Source organism: Cetorhinus maximus, chromosome 10 (assembly GCF_964194155.1).
Source record: "Cetorhinus maximus chromosome 10, sCetMax3.hap1.1, whole genome shotgun sequence".
Lineage (NCBI taxonomy): Eukaryota > Metazoa > Chordata > Chondrichthyes > Lamniformes > Cetorhinidae > Cetorhinus > Cetorhinus maximus.
In genome coordinates this window covers 62,211,377-62,236,875 of record NC_135888.1, presented here as the reverse complement: position 1 = coordinate 62,236,875, position 25,499 = coordinate 62,211,377, and the positions used below count along the sequence as shown (strand labels likewise).

The 25,499-nt window shown below is 47.6% G+C and overlaps 1 protein-coding gene across 2 annotated transcripts in view; it reads right to left on the bottom strand.

Moving 5' to 3' along the window:
• Window positions 1-222: 222 nt before the first annotated feature.
• Window positions 223-25,499, bottom strand: part of LOC144685726 (sialic acid-binding Ig-like lectin 13) — a 92,332-nt gene continuing 67,055 nt past the window's right edge. For both annotated transcript variants that reach the window (XM_078550551.1, XM_078550552.1), the window contains exons 5-10: window positions 17,423-17,704; window positions 12,893-13,132; window positions 11,535-11,627; window positions 9,965-10,026; window positions 5,297-5,497; window positions 223-1,642 (exon numbers count right to left, since the gene is read on the bottom strand). In XM_078550551.1, the coding sequence (XP_078406677.1) occupies window positions 1,478-1,642; window positions 5,297-5,497; window positions 9,965-10,026; window positions 11,535-11,627; window positions 12,893-13,132; window positions 17,423-17,704 (1,043 nt within the window). In that variant the 3' untranslated portion in view covers window positions 223-1,477. The remainder of the gene's footprint in view (window positions 1,643-5,296; window positions 5,498-9,964; window positions 10,027-11,534; window positions 11,628-12,892; window positions 13,133-17,422; window positions 17,705-25,499) is intronic.

Genomic DNA, 25,499 nt, shown 5'->3' with positions numbered 1-25,499 from the left:
AATTGGCAACCCGGACACACTGCGTTCTGACCCGGGGAGTGATAGAGGCCTCCTGACATAGGCATTCAATGGGCCCTGGACTGTCATTAACAAGCCCTTAAACAAGCAGGGATTTCTTCTCAGCAACTCTCCTTATTGGAGAGTCAATAAAATGCAGCCTAGCAGGGAAGAGAGAAAAAAATTCACACACACACACACACACACATGTTGCCCAGTTTTGTTCCAGATATTCTTTCATTTCAGTAAGACTCAGGGCAAAGTAATACAGTCCTAAAAATAAACAAATGATGTGGCTGTGATTTATTATTTTATCAAATTGAAGCTATCAGGAATCTCAAGCATTTTTCTCTTTCCATAAGTTCTGTTGCCATGCCAGTGATAAATTGAATGTCCTTTGAGCAGGCAAGTGGTTGGGCCTAGCTGGCAGGGGAACCAAAGTGGTCTGCCAATTAGGCCCAGACTGCTGCCACCCACTCTAATGAGATTTCAGGAGCCTGAGGTGCTTTAAGTGTGTGCCACTGCTTCAAGGTTACATTGCTCTCTGTCTTTCTCTCTCACTGGATTCAGCAACGTGATTGCCCTGCTGATAGGATGATAAAATTATTTAAATCTGTAGAAATGAAAATGCTGTTCTGTAAAATGAAATCTCTCCCATCTCTGCCCCTGTCAGAGCCCATTGGCTGCTGAAACTCTCACCAATTCTTATGTCACCTCCAGATGCATCTATTCCAATGCTCTTATATCTTTCCCTCTATCTTTGTCTCTGTCTGTTGCTCTCTCCTGTGTCTCTTTCTCCCTCTCTGTCTCTCTCTGTTTCTGTAATCTCTCTTCCTGTTTCTGCTTCTCCTTGTCTCTCTGGCTGTCTCACCCAGTCACTCTCTCTGCAGTATCTTTCACTTGGTCTCTCTTTGTGTCTAGCTCAGCCTGTATCTCTCTCTCTCTCTCTCTCAGTCCGTGTCTCTCTCAGTCTACGTGTGTCTGTCTCTCTCAATGGAACAGAGGGTCTATCCAGTCCTCACCCAGCAGGGGTCACTGGAGTACCTTTGAGAGCAGGAACCTTGACTAACTTTTTTTCATTGTAACACTCAGCTGAATGCCCTTATGGCTGTCATTTTATGAGCAGCAATATCCCCTTTGAGGCCCTCCAGGGCACACACCATCCTGGCTTGCGCATACATGTTTGTTCCTTCAGCATCTCAGGCTCAGTATCCTGGAACTCCCTATGTAGCATCACTCTGGAGAGCACCAAAACCATAAGGACTGCAGATTATCAAGGATAAGCCCACCTTGGGGCAACTGGGAATAGGCAATAAAAGCAAACTTGCCAACGATTCCCACATTCTGAGAAAGAATTAAAAGTAAATTCACAGAACATGGGAGAAGCATTTTCCGAAGTATGACATGGATGAAAATCCAATTATCCTAACAAAATTCTGGACATATTTTCCCATATGACACCATTTACAGTTTGCTGTGCTTAGTGCTTTGCTGATTGTGCAGATTGTCCTTTAAAAGCTACGCAGGCATATAGTATGGGATCTTCTGAATACTTTTTGTTAACTGTTGTTTCCACACTGCTGGCTTTATACATGTCCACATTCTCATACACAGCGATGTCAGTGAATTCAGCAACTTGATTGTCCTGTTGAAAGGATGATAAAATTATTTAGATCTGTAGAAATGAAAATTCTGTTCTGTCAAATGAAACCTGTCCCCTTTGTGCCTCTGTCAGAGCCCACTGGTTGCTGAAACCCTCACCAATTCTTAAGTTACCTCCATGGCTCTCCTGGCTGCATGGCCTTCCATTTTCCACCCTCTGTAAACTTAAGCTCATCCAAAACTTAACTGCCTTCATTCTAACTTGCACCAAGTCCCATTCACTCTTCCACTGTACTCGTTGATCTACATGACTGCCGCAGTTCAAGAAGGCAGCTCACCACCACCTTCTCAAGGGCAATTAAGGATGGTCAATAAATGTTGGCCTAGCCAGTGATGTCCACATCCCATGAATGAAAAAAAATAGCTCCTAGTCCAGCTTGATTTCAAAATGGTCACCCTTGTGTTCAAATCTCCACAGCCTTATCCCTCCCTCTCTTCATAACTGCTTTAGAATGTCAAGGAACTATCATATTTTTCCTAATATTATTGTGGGATACTTTAAAGCAGGCTTATGTGTACGGTTGTGTGTGTGTGGCTAATTTGATTAAACTAGGGACAGCTAGACTATAAGGTTTAAATTATCATAGGCGTGAGGCGTAAAACAGGCATTTGAAATGGAGATGAGTAAGCTAGGGTGAGGTCTTAGTGGAGACCGTGTGAATGGAATTTGCATTTTCAGATAAATGGAGACGTGTTTGATTTTCAAAAGGACATCGAAAATACTTACAACTAGCAAGATAAATAAGACTGGGTTATTATGCTGATTTTTCCCAAAGTGCTGACCACAATGAGAACATGGGCCAGAATTTTCAAGTCGGCGTGCGGGACGTGGAAAATGACACGTGATGACGTCAAGCGTGCATCCTGTCATTCAGATTTTTTGTTCGGCATGTGTGCCGCCAGAGGTAGCTGCACACCTGCTGAACTGTCAAAGGCCTGTTAAGGCCAATAAAAAAACAACTAACATAATTATCAACGCTGCCCGTCCAACCTTACGATTGGCGGGCAGGTGAAGAGCCCAAGCGGCCTTCACGTTTTTCAGGAAATGTGGGATGAGGTTTCCTGAAGGTTTTATTAAATAAATAAATTATTTATTCACATTTCATAAACATGTCCCAGCTCATGTGGCACTGTCACATGAGGGGACATGTCTAAATAATTTTTACCTTTCTTTATTTAAATATTTCAATATGAACTTAATCTCCCTGATGCAGCTCCGTGCCTCAGGGAGATTTCTGTGCTCTTTCACGCGCATGCGCTAAAGAGTGTAGGCTCTGACTCTCCCTCTTCCACCACGCCCGCACAGGGGGCATTGAGCACTACCGACTGTGCGTCACGCTGGGCAGGCTTTAATTGGCCTGCCCACATAAAATGGTGGCGCAGAGCCAATCGTGGGTGGCAATCGGCTCCACACCTGCCCGCGCCCGCTCCCAACCATGCCCGCCGACAGGGAGAAAATTCTCCCTGTGAAAGTTTTTTATATTCTGGGAAAAGTAACTTCTAAAGGCAAATTTACAAATCAAAAGGGATAAAATATATTTAAAGACAGATGGAAGGCTATGTGAGGTGTGGCCATGTGAGATCTTGAAAAGTAACTGTGTGAAACAGACTTGGGGGTCAAAGCCTCTAGCCACCCTGAAGAAGTTTGCTGTTCCAACGTTGTGTTAAAAGCCTTTGGAATTCCATTGTCCAATTGGTGCTTGTGGTAATATTGCTGGATGAGTTTATAGATTTGGGATCTATTTGAACTGTTGCCTTAAAGGGAGTGTGTAGTTGGGAGTCTGGTTAAGTAGGAATTTTGGGAACTGCTATAACTGTGTAACTGTAATCTTGTGTGTGTTTAAGTTTTTTTTCTTTTGTTAATAAATGTTTTAATTTAATCTGTAAAATCTCTAAAGGTGGTGGTTGAATCGTTACTGCTGACTTCAGTGCACAAGCCTCCTTGTAATAAATACAAATTGCAAAATTGTCGTGATAGTGTGGTCAAGTTTCCCTTGTGGATTTGGTCAGCCTGACAAATACCACCTGCCATATCATAACAAGCACTATGACTCTCCGAGAACACTCTGCTCAACGCTGACCTCTTGTGTATCACCTGCTTACTTCGCCCTACCATTTGTGGATGTTCCTCAGCTGCCCATGGATCCCAAGATTTGAAATTCTTTCCATCTCTCTACTCTTTCTTTCTTTAAGACACTCCTAGCTAGCTTTCTGTATTGGTACAAAGAGAGGGATGTATCAACAAATGGGCAGTCATCCCTCCCTTGGGAATGTCCCGGGCCTGGAGCATGTCTCCGTATTACTGCCATTAACTCTACTCTTGTCGGTAGTACCTTCAATAAACAAAAGGTACACAACATATAGCCCTCTGTTCACATGCATCGCCAGCTGTCTGATATGTATAAGCTTCAAAATGTAGAATAAAACTCTCAGCAACCTTGCTCAAAGCAAATTAATTTTATCTTTACAAAGAAAAGGGAAATATTTAAAACAATAATCAACTGGCTTCAGAAGAAATACATTCCACTAAAAATCAAGAACAAACTAGCCAATAATGGAAATCCCTGGATGAGTAAGGAGATAAGGATAAGGATCAAACTATTTGAAAAGGCACATATTAAGTACAGAGACAATAAAGGAGATGACAAAAGGGAAAACTGTCGTTCACCAGATGCATAAATGATTGGGGGGGCTCGTGAATGAGAATGCTATATCAAAATTGGCTGATGACACCAAATTGGGATTTAGTTAATACTGAAGAGGACTGTAACATCCAAGAAAAGGCTTGTAGAATTGCAAAATGGGCGTATAAATGGCAAATGACTTTCAGTGTACATAAGTGCAAAGTTGTGCATTCTGGTTGCAGGAATAAGGAGACCATATACTTGGAAAATAAGAATCAAAATAAGGGTAGAGGTACAAAGCGATCTGAGGGTACAGATTCAAAAATAATAGCAACTCCGGTTCGTTAGGTCATAAAGCTGCATACAAAGCACTGGGGTTAATTTCCAAAGGGACAGAATTCAAAACCAGAGAAGTTATATTAAATTTGTATAGAACCTTGATTAGCCCACACTTGGGGTAACGTGCATAGTTCTAGATTCCATTTTGCAGATAGGATATTGAACACTGGTGAAGGTGCAAAAAGGATTTACAGGAACAATACTAGAATGGAGAAGTCATAAATGTTAGTAAAGAATGAGCAGGCAGGAACTCTCTTCTCTAGAAAAGGGAATACCAAGACATGACCTAGTAGAGGTCTTTAAATAATGAAAGGGTTCAATGGGTAATTTGGAGAGAAGATGTTCCCACTTGCTGGGGAGTCCAAGTCTAGGGGCCATAAATGTAAGATAATCACAAATAAATCCACAAAGAAACCCAGAAGGAATTTCATTGCTAAGATAATGCTGAGAATATGGAATTTGTTACCATATGGAATGCTTGAAGCGATTAGTGTCAATGCATTTAAAGGGAAGTTAGAAAAGCTACATGAAGAAGAAAGGACAAGAAGGATATGCTAATAGGGTGAGATGAAATAGGGTGGGAGGAGGCCTGCATGGAGCAGAAACATTGGGTTAGACCTGTCAGGCTGAATGGCCTGTTTCTGTGCCGTAAAATTCGATGTAAATGAATTTACCTGGATGCCACTACATATCGCTTGTTCTGAGTTGAAATTTTCTAGATCCAAGCCCTTAGGTTTTTTGTCAAACTTTATGGAAGCATATACCAAAGCATCTGCAGAATTCCTCTTCGGAGCACCCCGTTTCTCAGCCGGACTTTCGCTCATGCAGAAGTTCTCATATACTTTGTTGGCGGTGGAAATGTCCGTCTGGTTGCCCTGCCAATGAGACCTCGGTAACAACTTTTTTTTAAAGAAAAGGTTTTTTTTTTAAGCAGCCATATAATTGGAAAGACACTGTTTCCAATAGCTTTACCATAATTTTATCAATTGATTTCAGTCACTTTAAGGGGTGTAAAGCATTTGAACAATATCAGAAAATTGGGTGAGAGTCTCTGGCCATAAAATTGGAGAGGGCCTGAAAACAGGGGTATTACAATATGTAATTACCCCTTGTCCTTAGCTTCCAATTTGCATGATAGTATCATGCAGCCAGTTCTAAATGTGCTGCTGAGTAGCTGCATGCCTCAGCAGGGGGCCCAAGTCCATATGAGGCTACGGCCACTTAAAGCACCACTTAAAGCCATTCTGCAGCACTTAAAAGGGAGGTGCATTCTGACTGGAGCAGGTGCTAGTAATGGTTGCAGAAGAGTGTTTGCAAGAAGAACACTGAATTATGGTGCCACAGGACAGGAACTGTGCTCCAAGGTTCTCTGACACAACACTGAAGGCCTGGCTGGAGGAGGCCAGGAGGCCATTGAGACAAGCTATGTGAAGCTCATGTGGGCAAATAGCTGTGGAGCAAATGCCATTAGTCTAGCCCCAAGAATTTCTGTGACTTCACACTGTTGACATGATTTAACTCATTTTCAAATGTCATATTCTACCAACTACACCATTATCTTCACACAGATGCTCAATTAGTTCTCACTTCCATAGCTTCACCCCACCCTCACACATTTCTTACTGCTGCAAGTCACACACCCATATCTCAGAGCTTGTACATATTGATGGCTATTCAATCATGACAGCCACATCACCCAAGCAAACACATTGCATCACACTCACTGCTCTGCTCTCTTGCAGGACAAGGCGGCTTATAACTGGAGACAACAGAAGCTAAGTGGTGGCTGATGGGCATGGCTGCATGTTCTAACCCCCAGGAAGGAGACAAGTTCTGACCATTACTGGAGTAGTCATGGCTGTGGTCATGGCCAGAGGAGGGTCTGAAACCATTGAAGTTGATGGTATGCTCAGACCTAATCCCTACCTTCACATCCTACCTCCCTCATCCCACAGTCTCTCCTGGCTTACGAACTACAGAGGATTTAAAGATACACCTCTTGATTCCCCCTCTGCCCCACCACACTCCTTTCAGATACCAGAAAGCTGTAACCTGACCAGGCTGTAGAAGAGAAAGAGGTGAACAGAAGGAAGGCAGTGATGAAACATTGCTATCACTTTCATAGCCACCATCTGAAATGGTGACACTCGTATTAAGTTAGAGGATAGTTTAGCTCTGTGGGGAGACTAGAACCAGGGGACAAGGTTTCAGAATAATAGGTCTCCTTTTTAAGTTGGAGGTGAGGAAATTTTTTTCTTTCCAAGGGTCATTGGTATATGGAATTCTCTTCGCCAGAGAGCACTGGAGGCTGGGCCATTGAATTTATTCAAGGCAGAGTTAGGCAGATTTTTGATTGTCAAGGGTTATGGGGGGCAGACAAGAAAGTGGAGTTAAGGCCACTACCAGATCAATCAACCATGATCTTATTGAATAGTGGAGCAGGATGAAGGCCGAATGGCCTACTCCTGCTCCAAAGTCCTATGTTCCTATGTTCCATGTGGTGAGTCACCGGGCATGAGTGGCCTACAGTTACGCTGGAGGACAAGGTTAACATAGGTGCCTGCCTGCTGGAGGGAGAAGTTACACACGAGTTCTGTTGTAGAGAACTCAGATGAGGACCGGGTTGGAGTGGTCTAGAGAAGAAGGCTGATGCCTGGTGCTTTGGCAGGTCTTTCAGAAAGCCTGCACACAATATCAAGGGGCAGGGAGGAATCTGGCACCAGCTTGGCACAGGGCTTTGCACTGAATTTCGAGCCCACCTTTTCCAGCTTGGAAGTGGTAGCTAACTTCGTGAGAACACTTGTGAGCCCATTAGTGAAGCAGGCTCTTAACGGTCACCATCTCAGCTTCCACTATGGCACAAACAGAAGCTGCCCACCATCTGAGTGCTGCAGTGGAAGCTCACGCTGAAATAATCATACAAGCTGAGCTTGCGCCATGCAGACTCCGACTGCTGCCAGCATAGTTGCAGATGCCAGTGTTCAAAGAAGCTCGCAGGGTCTCACAGCAGTTCAGTAATCTGCCCTCCAACACATTGCTAGGATTGCTGCGATGCCACTTTCAGTGCCAGTGGCTCCATGGAGCACAAAGCTGCTGCCCACTCTCAGGATGACAGTATTCGTCCTCCACCATCGCCACTCCTCCAGTGCCCTTGCTGTGTTGCCTGTCAGCCAGCCCAGACTGCTGCTGTCCATTGCAAGGTAGTATAGTCTGAAGCCAGGCCATCTAGGGCCAAATCTGCACAAGGTTGCCCTGCAAGGCCATCTGCAGTCTCCCCCAGTGAAAGTCAACAGCCTTCCAACAGCCACTGGGATATTACTGTGTGGGAGCACTAGAACAGACAAAGGAAAGACGGGCACTAAGGGAATGTACAAGAGTGACTAGTTGATGTTTTTATGCAATATGGTATGTTTTGATTTATAAATTTGGTTTGGAATATTTATTTTGTGGTGGCTTTTATTTTTGCAATATGTGGACACTATAGTCAATAACAGAAGAAAAGTACGATGTGAGACTGTTAGTGAATGGGGAAACTCTTTCGAGTTACCAACAGTCACAGATTGCAACTTCTTTTGAGTACAATCACAGTTCTTGGTTTTCCAGGAGTGGGACATGAACCCACAACCCTCTGATTCAAAGGTGAGGGTGCTATGAACTGAGCCACAGCTGACACCTCTTAGTGAATGGGGAATAGGGATTGCATTCACTGGTATCACAATTGGATGAGCCTGTCTTGCTGGCCTCCTGCCTTCCTCCTCCCCTTCCTCAGCTGGTCACCAGATAACCGGGGTCAAGAGCTGTGCCCTTGTGATGGTGAGGTTCTGCAGCATGCAACAGACCATCACAAATCTTAGCACGTGCTCTACTGATCACAGTAGTTTCCTCCAGAGCAGTCCAGGCAGCTGAAATATTGGCCAAAATCTTATGCTCGCCCCCATCCCACCCCCTGGCGCGTTCTGAGGTGGTCGGGGGTTTGAAATTGCATGGAAGGGATATTCTGGATTCCCACCCACCCTGAGCTGGTAGCGATTTTACGGTGCGACAGGCAGGGCCTTGGATGGGAAGCTCATCCTTGCCCTAGTTAAGGCCCTTAAGTGGCCACTAAATGGCCACTTAAGGGTCTTTGCCCACCTAGCCTCAATTTTTAGGCTAGCGGGCAAATGATGGCTCAATGAGGGGAAAGGTTGGAATTAAACTGAATTCAATCTTGGGCGGGGAGGGTGGGGGTTCGCCTCCATCAGAAGGTCCCTTCTGACTCGGGGCACCCTCCCCATAGGACCCGGTGACCTCTGGCCCTCCCTTCCCCCACCCCGGCCTATCTCCCGAGACCCGATTGCCTCCCTGGCAACCCCCAGCCCTTGTCTACCCTCCCCGCCCTGGGACCCCTGCCACTCACCTGTCCTCTGGTTCCTGGAACTTAGTGCCAGGCAGCTCCCTGCAGTGCCACTTCCGGCCACTACAGCGCTGTGCCCAGAGTGACTGGAGAGTTGCTGGCTAATCTGATTGGCCGGTAGCTCTCCAAGGCAGGACTTCTTCCCGAGTGAGGCAGAAGTCCCGCCTTATGTCAATCAACGCCTGTTAGAGCATAAAATGGCCTCAGGGCCATTGGAGTCAGTGGGGATGTGTTCCCCGCTGACCCCTTGGATGGTAGGGTCCAAGCCCCTGCCATCCTAAAAATTCAGGCCATTATTTCAGCATGCCAGTGGTCTGCTCTATCACATTCCATGTGGCAGCATGGCTTTTTCTACATGCATGCTGCCCACCTGCGTCGGTTTGTGGGCTGCCATACAAGCCAGGTGATTAGTGAATGGCCATTGTTGCCAAGAAGCCATTCTCTAGTTTGTCTCTTCTGACTCAATTGCAGATGGTACAGTGGAATGTCACAGAATGAAGACATCATGGCTGCTGCCAGGGTGCCAGGCATTAGATCGCAAGATACGCTGAGTATGGTCACACCTCTGATGTCTTAGCCAATATTTATCCCTCAACCAGCATCACCAGGAGCACATTATCTGGTCATTTAGTTCACTGCTGTTACTGGAACCTTGCTGTGTCCAAAAGCTTTGTTTCCCCACTTTTCAGTTGGTGTTACAGCAATAATTTTCTATTCATGATCATCAGGTTGGTCATTAGACAGCAATAGGAAGAGAGGAAACAGCAAGAAAGTGCTAGCTCTGGTAGCTTCATGTGCGTGAGTGGATGTAGCAGTCAGAGTACTGGGGACCGTAGGTGAAACAGGAGTGAGCGATGACCATTCCATACCATTATACAACTCCTCCCTAAATAATTCTCTCTGAGATATAAGCTAAGTTATAAGTATGTGTAACGAGATCTTCACAAACCTGTTTTGAGTCCTGTGTTTCATTGTGGAGCACTGGTTGCAACTCATTTTCTGGGTTTTTTCCTGTAACAGAAAATAGGATGAATCCGTCAGTTGTAGTTCTCTGGTCTCTGTCAGAAATTCATGGGTTCAAGTCCCACTCCAAGGACTGAGCACGTAAGTCATGTTGACATTCCAGTGCAGTACTGAGGGAATGCTGTATTTGTCAGAGCTGCTATCCTTCCGATGAAACATTAAACTGAGGCCCTGTCTGCCCACTCAGGTGGATTTAAAAGATGCCATGAAAGTTCCCCCCCAACCAACATCAGGTTACTTGTTTATTATCACATTGCTCTTTGTGAGACCTCAGTGTATGCAAATTGATGCTAGGTTTCCTGCGTTATAACAGTGACTACAGTTTATTGGCTATAAAGCATTTTTGGGCACCCTGTGTACAGGAAAGATGCTATAAATGCCACTTCTTTCTTCTTTAACATTTTGAACACTCAGAAAGAAAGTTCAATGACCATTAACATTGAATCGTAGAACTCTGGAGTTAATGATTAACACAAAGTGAAAAATAGCAGATATTCCCTGGTGGGCCAAGAAACTATTATATTGACATATTGAAAACCAGCCACAAGGTTTATAATGTTCTTACTGAGAGACAACATGGTACTGGCTAGGCTTGATGGGGCACTGCTCAATGTGCTTGTGACAATTTTCTTCTGTTGAGCTGAGCCAAAATCTCTTTGCTTAAATCATCCTTTCGGATGTGGACATAAATGCTACCTCTAGTTGCCCTTCAGGAGGCAGTGGAACTTCTGCAGTCTGTGTGGTGAAAGCTGTTGGGTCAGGAGTCCCTGTTGATAGTACACACCATGGTATGCCAGTGGTAAAGAAAGTGGATGCTGAGGGCGATGGATAGGTTGCCGATCAATCAGACTGCTTTGACATCCACAATACATCCCAGTCAAGATATTGTGTGATTTGAAAGGATGCTTGGAAGTGATAGGATCCCCATACACCTAATGTCCTTTTCCTTCTGAGTGGTAGAGGTTATGGGGTTGGGAGAAGCTATTGAAGCAGTTGCAACAAGGGACTGACTCCAGTCTACACTGACAAAGCCAATGAGTAGCAGCAAGCCCATCAATTGCCAATGGATGCACTGGTGACTGGTAGATCTGAGAAATATCCAGCCACATGATCCAAAAGAAATTGCTACAAAGGAAGATAAATAGTTAAGGAAAAAAGGATGAATGAATTGGCAAAGAATATCAGCTGAGCGAGAAATAAATGGGTATGAAACCAAAGCACTGAAGTGATAGAAGAACTGGTGGGTTATTGGTCAGTTGTAACAACAGAATGATCTTGCAGAAGTCCACCCAGATGGTGCCAGGGGCAACAGTTTCAACAGCAATGGTCAAAATTAGGTTTAAGTGAGACTAATTGGATTACTCTTCCAAGGAATTGGCATAGTTACAATGGATGGAATGGTGTTTTCCTATGCTGTACAATTCCATGACTGAGCAGTGATCATAGCTGGGCTCCTCTGTGCCATGTGAAGAAGCCGTTAGCAGCAGGGACCTTACCTCTGAGCAAGACTTTCCATCGTATCCAAAGTACAATGGCCAGGAGAAGTACTGCCCCAACAATAGATATAATCACTTGTATCAGAAAGGTTGCTGGAACAACAAATAAGGCATCTTTCATTAGTTGCAGCTGTAAGGATTAAATTAACTAATTCATTCTATTTCTCTTTCAATTTCCCCCTCTCTCATTTGGAAGGTGAGTTTTGGCTACATAGAGTTTCATAGACATTACCACATAGGAACAGGCTGTTAGGGTCAACCAGTACATGTTATTCCTTACACAAGCAATAATCCTGATTCCATGTGTCCAAGGCACCCCTCTTTCCATATCCCTTTATTCCCCTTTTTTCCAATCACCTATCTAATCCATTCTTATATGTTGACATGGTCTCTGCTTCAACTGCTAACTCTGGTAATGTATTCAACAGCCTTGCAACCCTGTGTGAGAACATTTTCCCTCTCTCTGCCCTATATCTCTTACATTTAATCTTACATCCATATCTAACATAAAGGCAACCGGTGATCTAATTGCGGTGTTTAAGATGATTAAAGGAGACGGTAGCTTCCTCATATTTACCGTAGGGAGTACACAACAAAGGTCATAACTTTAAAATTAGAGCTTGGCTGTTCGGAGGTGATGTTGGGAAGCACTTCATCACATCAAGAACAGTGGAAATCTGGAACTCTTTCCCCCCAAAAATTAGTTAAGGCTGGGGGGGTGGGGCCGGGGGGAGGGGCGGGTTAAATGAAAATTTAAAAACTGAGATTGATAGATTTTTGTTAGGCAAGGGTAGGCTAGGGAACCAAGGTGGATAAGAGGAGTTAAGATATCAATCAGCTGTAATCTAACTGAAAAGCAGAACAAGCTTGAGAGACTGAATGACATACTCCTGTTTATCTGTTCTGGTATTCTCTTGTTCTATATCCCTCTGCTACTGGAAACCATTTGTTTCGTACACCCTGTCTCATCCCTTCATAGTTTTAAAGACTTCACAATTTTTGGTCTTAAATTTGTGTTGACGTTCACCATTATAAATTGCTAAGTCAGCACCTCCTATTCAATTTGATGGTCTCAGCTGTCACAATATAATTGCAGACTCTGGCCGTTGGGGCAGCAGAATAGGGGTGATGTAAAATATGTTGTTCTCTTCCAACTCTGTCACTCCCTAATTTATAAAAATAAACTAACATGTTAATTGACTGACTGAGAAACACCGCAGTCAATTCACTAGCTATGATGTGTTATGACAAAAATTATTCCAGATCATTTGTCCAGTTGTAATTTGGATTTTGTTTATTAAGTTTCTCCTTTCTTTCATCGTACATGCTAATAAATAATTCTAATGGTGTATGCTTACATAGTGTTGACTTGACACACTGTTGCTCCGAATGCAGAAGTCCATGTTTATTCTGAGCTTGACATGAAACACAAATGCTTGATGTTGTTTGCAGAGTTAGTGTGCTGTTGGTCCAATTGCCACTGATCACTGGTTTGACATTGCCTGTGTAGCTCCATGTAATCTGTGCCGGAGGATTGGCTATGGCCATACAATTAAAACTCATCCCAGCTTGGCTGATGTTTACTTCATAAGGTTTGTCTGTGGGAAGAAGTTGAACTGCAGTGAATCATAGATTATCGGTTTTCTCTCCTTGATTCCCTCTCGTTCATGGAAACAAAACTCATTGGGCCCCAGTTTCATGGAAATTGACAGTCCTTCCAATACTTTATCCAATTTTCAACTCTGAGTCTAGTTTGAGTGTCAGTAGGTTATTTAATTATGACTGTTTATTGGCTGGGATTGCTATCTCTGCCTGTCTATTGGCTGGGATTGCTATCCCTGCCTATCTATTGGTTGGGATTGCTATCCCTGCCTGTTTATTGGCTGGAATTGCTATCCCTGCCTGTTTATTGGCTGGGATTGCTATCATGCCTACCATGGTTTGTTCAATACCAATGGACGCAATTTTTTGGTTTGGGTGTGCTGGATATGGGGGGGGGGGGGCAGGATTTGTTCTGAGTAAATTTCCTGAACGCAGCATTTATTTTGCTCCTAACACTTGTGTAATTTTAGGATTATATTTTTGAAAATTGGTACAGACACAACAAGCCCATCCCATTTTAAACTGTGTTGATTATACTCACTTAATTATTACCATTAATTTGGCCATTGCCTTTCCCTATCTCTGTAACCTCTCCCAGTGCTACTAGGTCGAATCCCACCCTACCCACTGCCACCCTGAGCTCTTTGTTCCTCTGCCTCCAGACGCTTAAACTGCTAAAATCCCATTCCTCCAGCAGTGGCTGCAGTCTGGATTGCACAGTGGTGAAATTATTTTCTTAACAAATCCTCCACCTTTCCACATCTCTCTGCTCCTCCTTTAAAAATGCAGCAGTGTTCTTCTCATGAAAATGCTGTGAAGTGCTGATTTTAGGGATGCCCAGGCAAAACATTTGGTTTCTCATTGTGGAGCTGGCATTTGTAACGGTGCCTATAGAGCTGAAATCTAACATCCAACTTGAGGGGAAAAGCTGTGAAAGAACCTAGGGTACAATCAATGAGCTGTTGGCACTGTCAGTGGTCTCTCTTAGCACCACAAATGGTGCAGAAAAGGCAATTGGTTGAATCTTTACCCTGGCACCACTCGGAATCCAATGATCAAGGTTTACTGCTTTCTTACTGTTCTGGAAGATAACAACACTAACTCTCCACAATGCGAGTTTATTTCATGCACCAAACTAAATTATTAAGCTTGATTGAAAAATTTTTAACAAGTAAAAGAAGCTACAAAACAGGATAATACTGACAGGCCGCTCCCAATCTCTCAGCCATACAGTTCTCACCTCCATTTGCAATGTGAAACAACACTTTAACAGAAAGATTTTTTTGAACACTTCGCTCACTCCTGACCACTTTGAGTGTTATTTCCTCCAAAAGGACAAAGATGTTCATCAATCCCACAGAGCTTGAATGTTCCTCTTGTCCCTTAGTGCACCCAACACCCATCCATGCTCAAGGACTGGTTATTGGCTAGGAAATCAGGAAAATGTGGATGCAGTGTCCATGATTTGGCCTCTACTTTTGGAACCAAGTCCATATAGTACCATATACCAGGAAAGGAAAATTCTAAGATGGACAACACACCCATGAGTGGCACATCAATTTCTACAAGAACAATTGAATCAGTTATTGAAGAGCAAAATTGAACAATACCTGACGAGAATAATCTGATAAATACAACTTTTAGATTATACAGTGTTGCAAAGTCCGTTTTATATAACTTTCAAGATGCCATGCTCGAACTGTACAGTACCCTGAGGATTGTGTGCAGTTTTGATCATCAAGGCAGTAGAGGATCATTCAAGCTCTGTGGGATTTTTTTTTTGGGACCCATTAACCTGAACTAGACACCCTGCGGCAGCTCTGTGGGATTGATGAATATCTTTGTCCTTTTGGAGGAAGTGACACCCAAAGTGGTCAGGAGTGAACAATGTGTCCAAAATAATCTCTCCGTTAAAGTGTTGTTTCACATTGCAAATGAAGGTGAGAACTGTATCAACATTCTTGGCAGAGAGGAATTATTTGAAACAGCAGGGCAATAGTCTTATCACGTCAACACCCATCCTTCTGCCTCCATAAACCGCAGCTCAGCTAAAGCTCGGCTGCCTATATATTCGTTCTAGTTTGCCCAGTTTTCACCTGCATGTTCAAACTGGCCTCGCATCAGTCGATTCCTGCAAAGCCTTTCAGCTCTAGAATGCACCAAGATCTCTGCATTGCTCCAGCTCTTGCTTTGTGTGCATTCCTCCCCTTCCCTCACCTCACAATTGGCAGCTGTAGATTCAGCTGCCTATAGGCCCTAAGATCTGGGATACACTCCAGAAACCTCTCCACCTCATTCTCCTTCTTTAAGACTCTCCTCAAAACCCATCCCTTTGACCCAACTTTTTGTTAACTATCTTAATATCTCCTTTATCAGGTTGGTGGTGATTTCTGTGTGATTATGCCCCTGTGCCTTGGCATAGATTTTTTTACATTCATGATTCTATGTGAATGCAAATTGGTGTTATTGCTAAATACATATGGAGGAGGACAAGTGTCCCATCCTGATCATCCTTCAATAGAAACCTACAGGCCCCATATCACAGCATTAGGCTATCTCTTGAATGGCTCCAGAGTTTTGACCTCCACACTCTAGCTAGCAAACCCCCTCCTGAGAGTGTCATAGAAGAAAGTTAAAATTATCTCTGACTAAAAGTCACTTGACACCACTTCATGGTAAATCTTTCTAATTAATCACAGAGCCTCTGGATGAGAGAGGTGAAAAAATTAGCCAGAAAGCCCACCCCTGGCCATTATGCAATGCTCAGGTATGGCTGCTGTGTGAAAACAGGATTAGGGGTTACGAAAGTCTGAGGTAAGCTAATATTCACTATTCTTCAGTGACAGCAGCATTGAGTTTATCACAGATGAGCGCAATAAAAAAATGCTAAATATGCATGATTGCTTACATTGGACACGGATTTCCAAATCTTCCGAGGCTTCATTTCCAAGGTAATCTGTTGCTGCACAGCTGTAGAACCCAGAATCTCTTCTCAAAATATTATGGAAGGACAGAGTTCTTCTCATAATATTAAGAGGTTTTGTTTGACCTTTGTTATCCTCCCTCTTGTACCAGGTTTATTAGCTTCAGAGTTACTGTTACTGGTGCACATCAAAGAGACCTTATAACCCTATTTGATCTCCAATTGTGAACTATTACCTACTTAAATGGTATGTTTTTGGGTGCATCTGCTAGTGAAAGACATTGATATCTAAAGTTCTACAGGCAACTTTGATAAAGTCTATAAAATAATGAAAGGGTTAGATAGTGCATCTATTGATAAATTATTCCACCTCACAGATTGGGGAGGACCAGCGGACATGAGTTTAAGCAATGATGGAGGAGGAGTAGAATGGATTTTCGGTTGTTCTTCTTTTCCCAGAGAATAGGGAGGTTCTGGAATAGGCCACTGGCTGCTGCACTGTGCGCTGACTCTCAGCATGTGTTTATGAAGGAATTGGATGGCATCATGGCTGAACAGAGGCCACATAATATAAATGGCTTTACAGATACCATTTGATCCATGTGATCTCTTGAACAGGTTTCACTCATTTGAAAGGGTTGGGGAAAAATAATTCCAGAATATTTTTTCTGCATTTACCCTGTACCTATCTCTGGAGTTTTTCCTGTTTGCTGCTGATGATATTTAGAGATCCTGTTTAGCATGTGTCTTCCTCTGTCTTGTCCCGAATTTAAATAGCTTCAGCACAACTGTTATTGATCACATTAGTAATACATTACAGTCCCCTTCCAACTCTAATTCTTTATCTACATTAATGGTTATTGTAATGAACCTGAGGTACCAGGAAGGTTTCTTACTTGAAACAAATAACTTTATTACAGAGCTTGTTTAGAAGCTACATGCTTGAACCAGGTCCACAACTAGAAAGCTCCGCCCCTAAGATTTCCCGCACTTAGGGCTCATTCATCAATACAATCACGTGACCCCTAATGGCAATAGGAAAGGTTATAACTACAGTTATATTTTTAGGAGCATCTGAAAATAGGAAATAAATTGTTGCTTTATGAAGTGTAATACAGAATGATTCATGTTTTATCAAGTCTTACCATCCCAAATATCTCTTTCTCTCTCTCACACACATTTGCTGCTTTATAATGACCAAAACAATCAGATTGTGGGAAAAGGCAGGAAGAGGCGATTTGGGGCAGGTTGGGTAGACAAAATTTGAGGAAAGGAACAGTTAATATTATTCAGTATTAGCGCCATTGAGCTTGTCACAGAATGAACAGAATCAAAAAAACACAAAAAATATATGATTGCTTACATTGGACACGGATTTCCAAAGCCTCTGAGCTCCCATTTCCATTGTAATTAGTTGCTACACAGCTGTAGAACCCAGAAGCTCTTCTTGAAATACTGTGCAAGGACAGAGTCCCTTCCATGGTTTGAAAAGGTTCTGCTTGGCCTTTGTCTTCGTCCCTCTTGTACCAGGTATATGTAGCTTCAGGGTTACTGTTACTGGTGCACACCAAAGAGACGTTATCACCCTCTTTGATCTCCAATTGTAATCCATGATGTACTTGAATGGTTATGTTTTTGGGTGCATCTGAAAGTAAGAGATAGTTAGTGGGATAGTTACACATAATATGGAGGACAGCACAGTCAGTGGTGTAGCACTGGGGTTATTAAGTTACTTGGTCTTCCGTCATAATTCTCAATCCCTGCAGGAATAGGTCAAGCTATACTTTCTTATCTTGTTATTAAGGAAGGTTATTAGGTCTTAACTCATTTATAGATTCATAGAATGAAAAGGAGGTCATTCGGCCCTTCAAACCTGTGCTGATTCTTTAGTAGATGGTAAAGAGGCCAGAATTAGAAGGCTACAATTCTCTTAGAGGGTTGTGGGCTGGAGGAGATTACAAAGGTAAGGATGGGCAAGGTCATGGAGGGATTTGAAAATAAGGATACAAATTTTAAAATCAAGTCATTACTTAACAGTGAACCAGTGTAAATAAGTGAGCCTAGGGGCAATGGGTGAGTGGGATTTGGTGTGAGTTAGGACACAGGTAATTTTGGATGGCCTCAAGTTTACAGAAGGTAGAATAAAGGCTAACCTGTCAGCTGTCTTCCCAATATCTCGTTGTACATGCATGTTAACTTTCTGTGATTTGCATATAGGGACACCCAGATCCCCCTCAATAACAACATTTCTCGATTTCTCTCTATTTGAAAACTACTTTGCTTTTCTATTTTGTCTTCCAAAGTGGAGAAGTTAATACTTCCCCATTTTATGTTCCATTTGTTATATTTTTGCCCACTCACTGAATCTTCTATACTGCTTTGCAGCTTCTTTGCGTTCTCCTCAGAGTTTACTTACTGCTTGGACATACCCTGCTATGGTACACAATTGGCCCATTTTCCATCAAGGATGAAAGACAAGAGATAAAAGGAGATCTAATGTGGAGGAGGATGTTGCTAAATCATAATGGTTTCAACACAAAACACGCTGTTCATCACATTTCACAAATAGCCCCTTCCCATAATGACCACAGTGACAGATTCGACTTCCCTGAGACAATATTGTGCCAATAAGAGCACGTTTCAGAAGATCACCCTTCTTCGCTGCCTCAATAGTATTCCTCTTATCGGCTCAACCCACAAAATCACCATGTTGCCTCTTTTAAGGGAAAAGCAAATAGCTGAATCTTGGATTACTTGCTCAGGCTATAGATAACACCTGCATACAGCAAGACCTGCACAACATTCAGGTTTGGATTGTTAAGTGGCCAGTCATATTCATGTAACTCAAGTGCCAGGCAATAACCAACTCCAACAAGAGAGAATCTAACAATTTCCTTTGATTGCCACCACTGAAATTTCCATCATCAACAGAAGCTTAACTGGACCAGCCATTAAATACTGTGATTACAAGAGCAGGGCTGAGGTTTGATATTCTGCAATGTGCAAGTCACCTCATGACTCCCTAAAACTTGTCTGCATCTACAAGACACAAGTCAAGAGAGTTATGATATACTCTCCACTTACATGGATGAGTGCAGCTCCAACAACACTTGAGAGGCTTGATACCATCCTGGTCAAAGCAACCTACCTGATTGGCACCTTTTCCACAAACATTGACTCCCTCCACCACCGACGCACAGTAGCAGCAGTATGTACCATCTACAAGATACACTGTAGGAACTCACCAAGGCTCCTTAGGCAGCACCTTCCAAACCTGCGACCACTACCACCTAGAAGGACAAGGCGGTAGATGGGAAAACCACCACCTGGAAGTTCCCCTCCAAGCCACTCACCATCCTGACTTGGAAATATATTGCCGTTCCTTCACTGTCACTGGGTCAAAACCCTGGAACTCCCTCCCTAACAGCACTGTGGGACTGCAGCAGTTCAAGAAAGCAGCTCACCACCACCTTCTCAAGGGCAATTAAGGATGGGCAATAAATGCTGGCCCAGCCAACGATGCCCATGTCCCATCAATGAATAAAAAAAACTCATCCACCACATTAAACAGTCACTTTCTCCACCATTGATACATAGTGACAGCAGTATGTACCACATACAAGATGCATGCAGCAACTTCCACAGGACCTTCAGACATGCATCCTCTATCACCCAGCAGGACAAGAGCAGCAGAGCTATGGCAACACCATTGATGCACATTCCCCTCCAAGTCACAAGGCTATCCTGACTTGGAAATACATGGCCATTCATTCACCGTTAGTCAGACAAAATCCTGGAACTTCCTCTCAACCAGTGCTGTGGGCACACCTATACCATCTAAACTGCAGTGGTTCAAGAAGGCAGCTCACCACCACCTTCTCAAGGGCAATTAGAGATGGGCAATAAATGCTGGCCCAGCCAAAGACGGACACATCCTGAGAATAGCTATTTTTAAGATGTGGTGTAGCGACAGGAAAACACACACGCCCTCGGATAAACTACTTAGTGATGTATACAATGGCATGGCGTGAGGCTCAGTGATGTGGGTAGGTGGCAGCTTTAGGCCCTGACACCCTTAGGCTAATTACTTAATTACCATTCTTCATGTCTGAGTTAATGAGTACCACCAGATTACCAGTCTTTGAAACCATCATGAATAATCCTCAACCTGTCTGTACCCAACACTGATGGAAGATTCAATTCATAGTCTGTCCATATTCACACCTGCACTGAGCAAAAAGGGTGTTACATTTTTAAAAATTTCTCGATGGGATGTTGGTGTCACTGGCTAGGCCAGCATTTATTGCCCATCCCTAATTGCCCTTGAGAAGGTGGAGGTGAACTGCCTTCTTGAACTGCTGCAGTCTATGTAGTGTAGGTACACCCGCAGTGCTGTTAGTGAGGAAGTTCCAGGATTTTGACTCAGCGACACTGAAGGAATGGCGATATATTTCCAAGTCAGGATGGTGTGTGGCTTGGAGTGGAACTTCCAGGTGGTGGTGTTCCCACCTAGCTGCTGCCCTTGTCTTTCTAGATAGTAGTGGTCATGGGTTTGGGAGGTATTGTCTAAGGAGCCTTGGTGAGTTCCTGCAGTGCATCTTTTAGATGGTATGCACTGCTGTCACCGTGCGTTGGTGGTGGAGGGAGTGAATGTTTGTGGATGGGGTGTCAATCAAGCGAGCTGCTTTGTCCTGGACGGTGTCGAGCTTCTTGAGCGTTGTTGGAGCTGCAATCACCAGGCAAGTGGGGAGTATTCCATCACAATCCTGACTTGTGCTATGTAGATGGTGGACAGGCTTTGGAGAGTCAGGAGGTGAGTTACTCGCTGCAGGATTCCTAGCCTCTGACCTGCTCCTATAGCCACAGTATTTATATGGCTAGTCCAGTTCAGTTTCTGCTCAATGGTAACCCCCAGGATGTTGATAGAGGGGGATTCAGTGATGGTAATGTCATTGAATGTCAAGGGGCGATGATTAGATTCTCCCTTGTTGGAGATGGTCATTGCCTGGCACTTGTGCGGCGCAAATGTTACTTGCCATTTGTCAGCTCAAGCCTGCAGGTCTTGCTGTATTTGTACATGGGCTGCTTCAGTATCTGAGGATTCAAGCTAGTTCCAGTTAGAGCTCTTACAGGTGGGAAAGGTTAATGACGGTCAGTCTGACTAGATTTAAACCCCAATTCTAAATTGTTAATCTGCTATGCAGCTCGTCTTCAAGGGGTGGAATTGCAGCGTGCCCAGAGCATTGGCCGTACCTACGCCTTTATATACAACTGTCAGTTTGGCAGTAATCCAATTGTACTGATGTTCAAGATACGTTGATAGTTAGAAAGCTTATTAACCACCTGTGTCAGATTCAATGTTCCTATCTTCATATATAGACTGTGGAACCCTAACATTTCTGCATGTTAAGATGATTGACATTGGCGACATGGTCACTTCATTGTAGAAATCAATCAATGGGCTGAATCTTCCGAGGGGTGGTGATTGTTGGGTTGCCATTCCGCTCCTATTTACTTAGCTTGCACCAGAGCACCACATTTCTTTACCAGACATCCGAGCCTGAGCTCCTCAGAGATGCAGAGTGCATCTGTTCTGGGAGCCCTTCCTCATAGTGCAGGGTCACTGGGGGAAGCCATGCCACACTTCCTTCTTACACCACTAGCTGCGGTATTCCGTAAGCAGAAAGTTTAAATGTCCCCAAGTCAGCTTTGAGTGAGACGCTGGCTGCTGGGCCTGGGAGTGAGACGCTGGCTGAGGGTCGAGGGGTGAGACGCTGGCTGCTGGGCCCAGGGGTGAGACGCTGGCTGCTGGGCTCGGGAGTGAGATGCTGGCTGCAGGGCCCACGAGTGAGATGTTGGCTGCAGGGCCCAGGGGGGAGACGCTGGCTGCGGGGCCCAGGGGTGAGACGCTGGCTGCAGGGCCCAGGGGTGAGACGCTGGCTGCGGGGCCCAGGGGTAAGACGCTGGCTGCAGGGTCCAGGGGTGAGACGCTGGCTGCGGGGCCCAGGGGTGAGAGGCTGGCTGCTGGGCCCAGGGGTGAGACGCTGGCTGAGGGCCCAGGGGTGAGACGCTGGCTGCTGGGCACAGGGGTGAGACGCTGGCTGCAGGGCCCAGGGGTGAGACGCTGGCTGAGGGCCCAGGGGTGAGACGCTGGCTGCAGGGCCCAGGGGTGAAATGCTGGCTGCAAGGCCCAGGGGTGAGATGCTGGCTGATCGCCCAGGGGTGAGACGCTGGCTGCAGGGCCCAGGGGTGAGATGCTGGCTGAGGGACCAGGAGTGAGACTCTGGCTGAGGGCCCAGGGATGAGACGCTGGCTGAGGGCCCAGGGGTGACATGCTGGCTGAGGGCCCGGGAGTGAGACGCTGGCTTCAGGGCCCAGGGGTGAGACGCAGGCTGAGGGCCCAGGGGTGAAATGCTGGCTGCAGGACCCAGGGGTGAGTCGCAGGCTGCGGGGCACAGGGGTGAGTCGCTGGCTGCAGGGCCCAGGGGTGAAATGTTGGCTGCAGGACCCAGGGGTGAGACGCTGGCTGCAGGGCCCAGGGGTGAGATGCTGGTTGCAGGGCCCAGGGCTGAGACGCTGGCTGCAGGGCCCAGGGGTGAGACGCTGGCTGCAGGGCCCAGGGCTGAGACGCTGGCTGCAGGGCCCAGGGGTGAGACGCTGGCTGCTGGGCCCAGGGGTGAGACGCTGGCTGCAGGGCCCAGGGGTGAAATGCTGGCTGCAGGGCCCAGGGGTGAGACGCTGGCTGCAGGGCCCCGGGGTGAGACGCTGGCTGCAGGGCATAGGGCTGAGACGCTGGCTGCAGGGCCCGGGAGTGAGTCGCTGGCTGCAGGGCCCGGGAGTGAGACGCTGGCTGCAGGGCCCGGGAGTGAGACGCTGGCTGAGGACCCAGGAGTGAGATGCTGGCTGAGGGCCCAGGGGTGAGACGCTGGCTGAGGGCCCAGGGGTGAGACGCTGGCTGAGGGCCCAGGGGTGAGACGCTGGCTTAGGGCCCAAGGGTGAGACCCTGGCTGAGGGCCATGGGGTGAGACGCTGGCTGCTGGGCCCAGGGTGAGACGCTGGCTGCAGGGCCCATGGGTGAGATGCTGGCTGCAGGGCCCAGGGTTGAGACGCTGGCTGCAGGGCCCAGGGGTGAGACGCTGGCTGAGGGCCCAGGGGTGAGACGCTGGCTGAGGGCCCAAGGGTGAGACCCTGGCTGAGGGCCCAGGGGTGAGAAGCTGGCTGAGGGCCCAGGGGTGAGACGCTGGCTGCAGGGCCCAGGGGTGAGACTCTGGCTGAGGGCCCAGGGGTGAGTGGCTGGCTGCGGGGCCCAGGGCTGAGATGCTGGCTGCAGGACCCAGGGGTGAGTCGCTGGCTGCAGGGCCCAGGGGTGAAGTGCTGGCTGCAGGACCCAGGGGTGAGACACTGGCTGCAGGGCCCAGGAGTGAGTCGCTGGCTGCAGGGCCCGGGAGTGAGTCACTGGCTGCAGGGCCCAGGGGTGAGTCGCTGGCTGCAGGGCATAGGGCTGAGACGCTGGCTGCAGGGCCCGGGAGTGAGTCGCTGGCTGCAGGGCCCGGGAGTGAGACGCTGGCTGCAGGGCCCGGGAGTGAGACGCTGGCTGAGGGCCCAGGGGTGAGACGCTGGCTGAGGGCCCAGGGGTGAGACGCTGGCTGAGGGCCCAGGGGTGAGACGCTGGCTGAGGGCCCAGGGGTGAGACGCTGGCTGAGGGCCCAAGGGTGAGACCCTGGCTGAGGGCCCGGAAGTGAGACGCTGGCTGCAGGACCCAGGGGTGAGACGCTGGCTGCAGGGCCCAGGGGTGAGATGCTGGTTGCAGGGCCCAGGGCTGAGACGCTGGCTGCAGGGCCCAGGGGTGAGACGCTGGCTGCAGGGCCCAGGGCTGAGACGCTGGCTGCAGGGCCCAGGGGTGAGACGCTGGCTGCTGGGCCCAGGGGTGAGACGCTGGCTGCAGGGCCCAGGGGTGAAATGCTGGCTGCAGGGCCCAGGGGTGAGACGCTGGCTGCAGGGCCCCGGGGTGAGACGCTGGCTGAGGGCCCAGGGGTGAGACGCTGGCTGAGGGCCCAAGGGTGAGACCCTGGCTGAGGGCCCGGAAGTGAGACGCTGGCTGCAGGACCCAGGGGTGAGACGCTGGCTGCAGGGCCCAGGGGTGAGACGCTGGCTGAGGGCCCAGGGGTGAGACGCTGGCTGAGGGCCCAAGGGTGAGACCCTGGCTGAGGGCCCGGAAGTGAGACGCTGGCTGCAGGACCCAGGGGTGAGACGCTGGCTGCAGGGCCCAGGGGTGAGATGCTGGTTGCAGGGCCCAGGGCTGAGACGCTGGCTGCATGGCCCAGTGGTGAGACGCTGGCTGCAGGGCCCAGGGGTGAGACTCTGGCTGCAGGGCCCAGGGGTGAGACGCTGGCTGCTGGGCCCAGGGGTGAGACACTGGCTGCAGGGCCCAGGGCTGAGACGGTGGCTGCAGGGCCCAGGGGTGAGACGCTGGCTGCAGGGCCCAGGGGTGAGATGCTGGCTGAGGGCCCAGGGGTGAGACGCTGGCTGAGGGCCCAGGGGTGAGACGCTGGCTGCAGGGCCCAGGGGTGAGACTCTGGCTGAGGGCCCAGGGGTGAGTGGCAGGCTGCGGGGCCCAGGGCTGAGATGCTGGCTGCAGGACCCAGGGGTGAGTCGCTGGCTGCGGGGCCCAGGGGTGAAATGCTGGCTGCAGGACCCAGGGGTGAGACACTGGTTGCAGGGCCCAGGAGTGAGTCGCTGGCTGCAGGGCCCGGGAGTGAGTCACTGGCTGCAGGGCCCAGGGGTGAGTCGCTGGCTGCAGGGCATAGGGCTGAGACGCTGGCTGCAGGGCCCAGGGGTGAGACGCTGGCTGCAGGGCCCAGGGGTGAAATGCTGGCTGCAGGGCCCAGGGGTGAGACGCTGGCTGCAGGGCCCCGGGGTGAGACGCTGGCTGAGGGCCCAGGGGTGAGACGCTGGCTGAGGGCCCAAGGGTGAGACCCTGGCTGAGGGCCCGGAAGTGAGACGCTGGCTGCAGGACCCAGGGGTGAGACGCTGGCTGCAGGGCCCAGGGGTGAGACGCTGGCTGAGGGCCCAGGGGTGAGACGCTGGCTGAGGGCCCAGGGGTGAGACGCTGGCTGAGGGCCCAAGGGTGAGACCCTGGCTGAGGGCCCGGAAGTGAGACGCTGGCTGCAGGACCCAGGGGTGAGACGCTGGCTGCAGGGCCCAGGGGTGAGATGCTGGTTGCAGGGCCCAGGGCTGAGACGCTGGCTGCATGGCCCAGTGGTGAGACGCTGGCTGCAGGGCCCAGGGGTGAGACTCTGGCTGCAGGGCACAGGGGTGAGACGCTGGCTGCTGGACCCAGGGGTGAGACACTGGCTGCAGGGCCCAGGGCTGAGACGCTGGCTGCAGGGCCCAAGGGTGAGACGCTGGCTGCAGGGCCCAGGGGTGAGACGCTGGCTGAG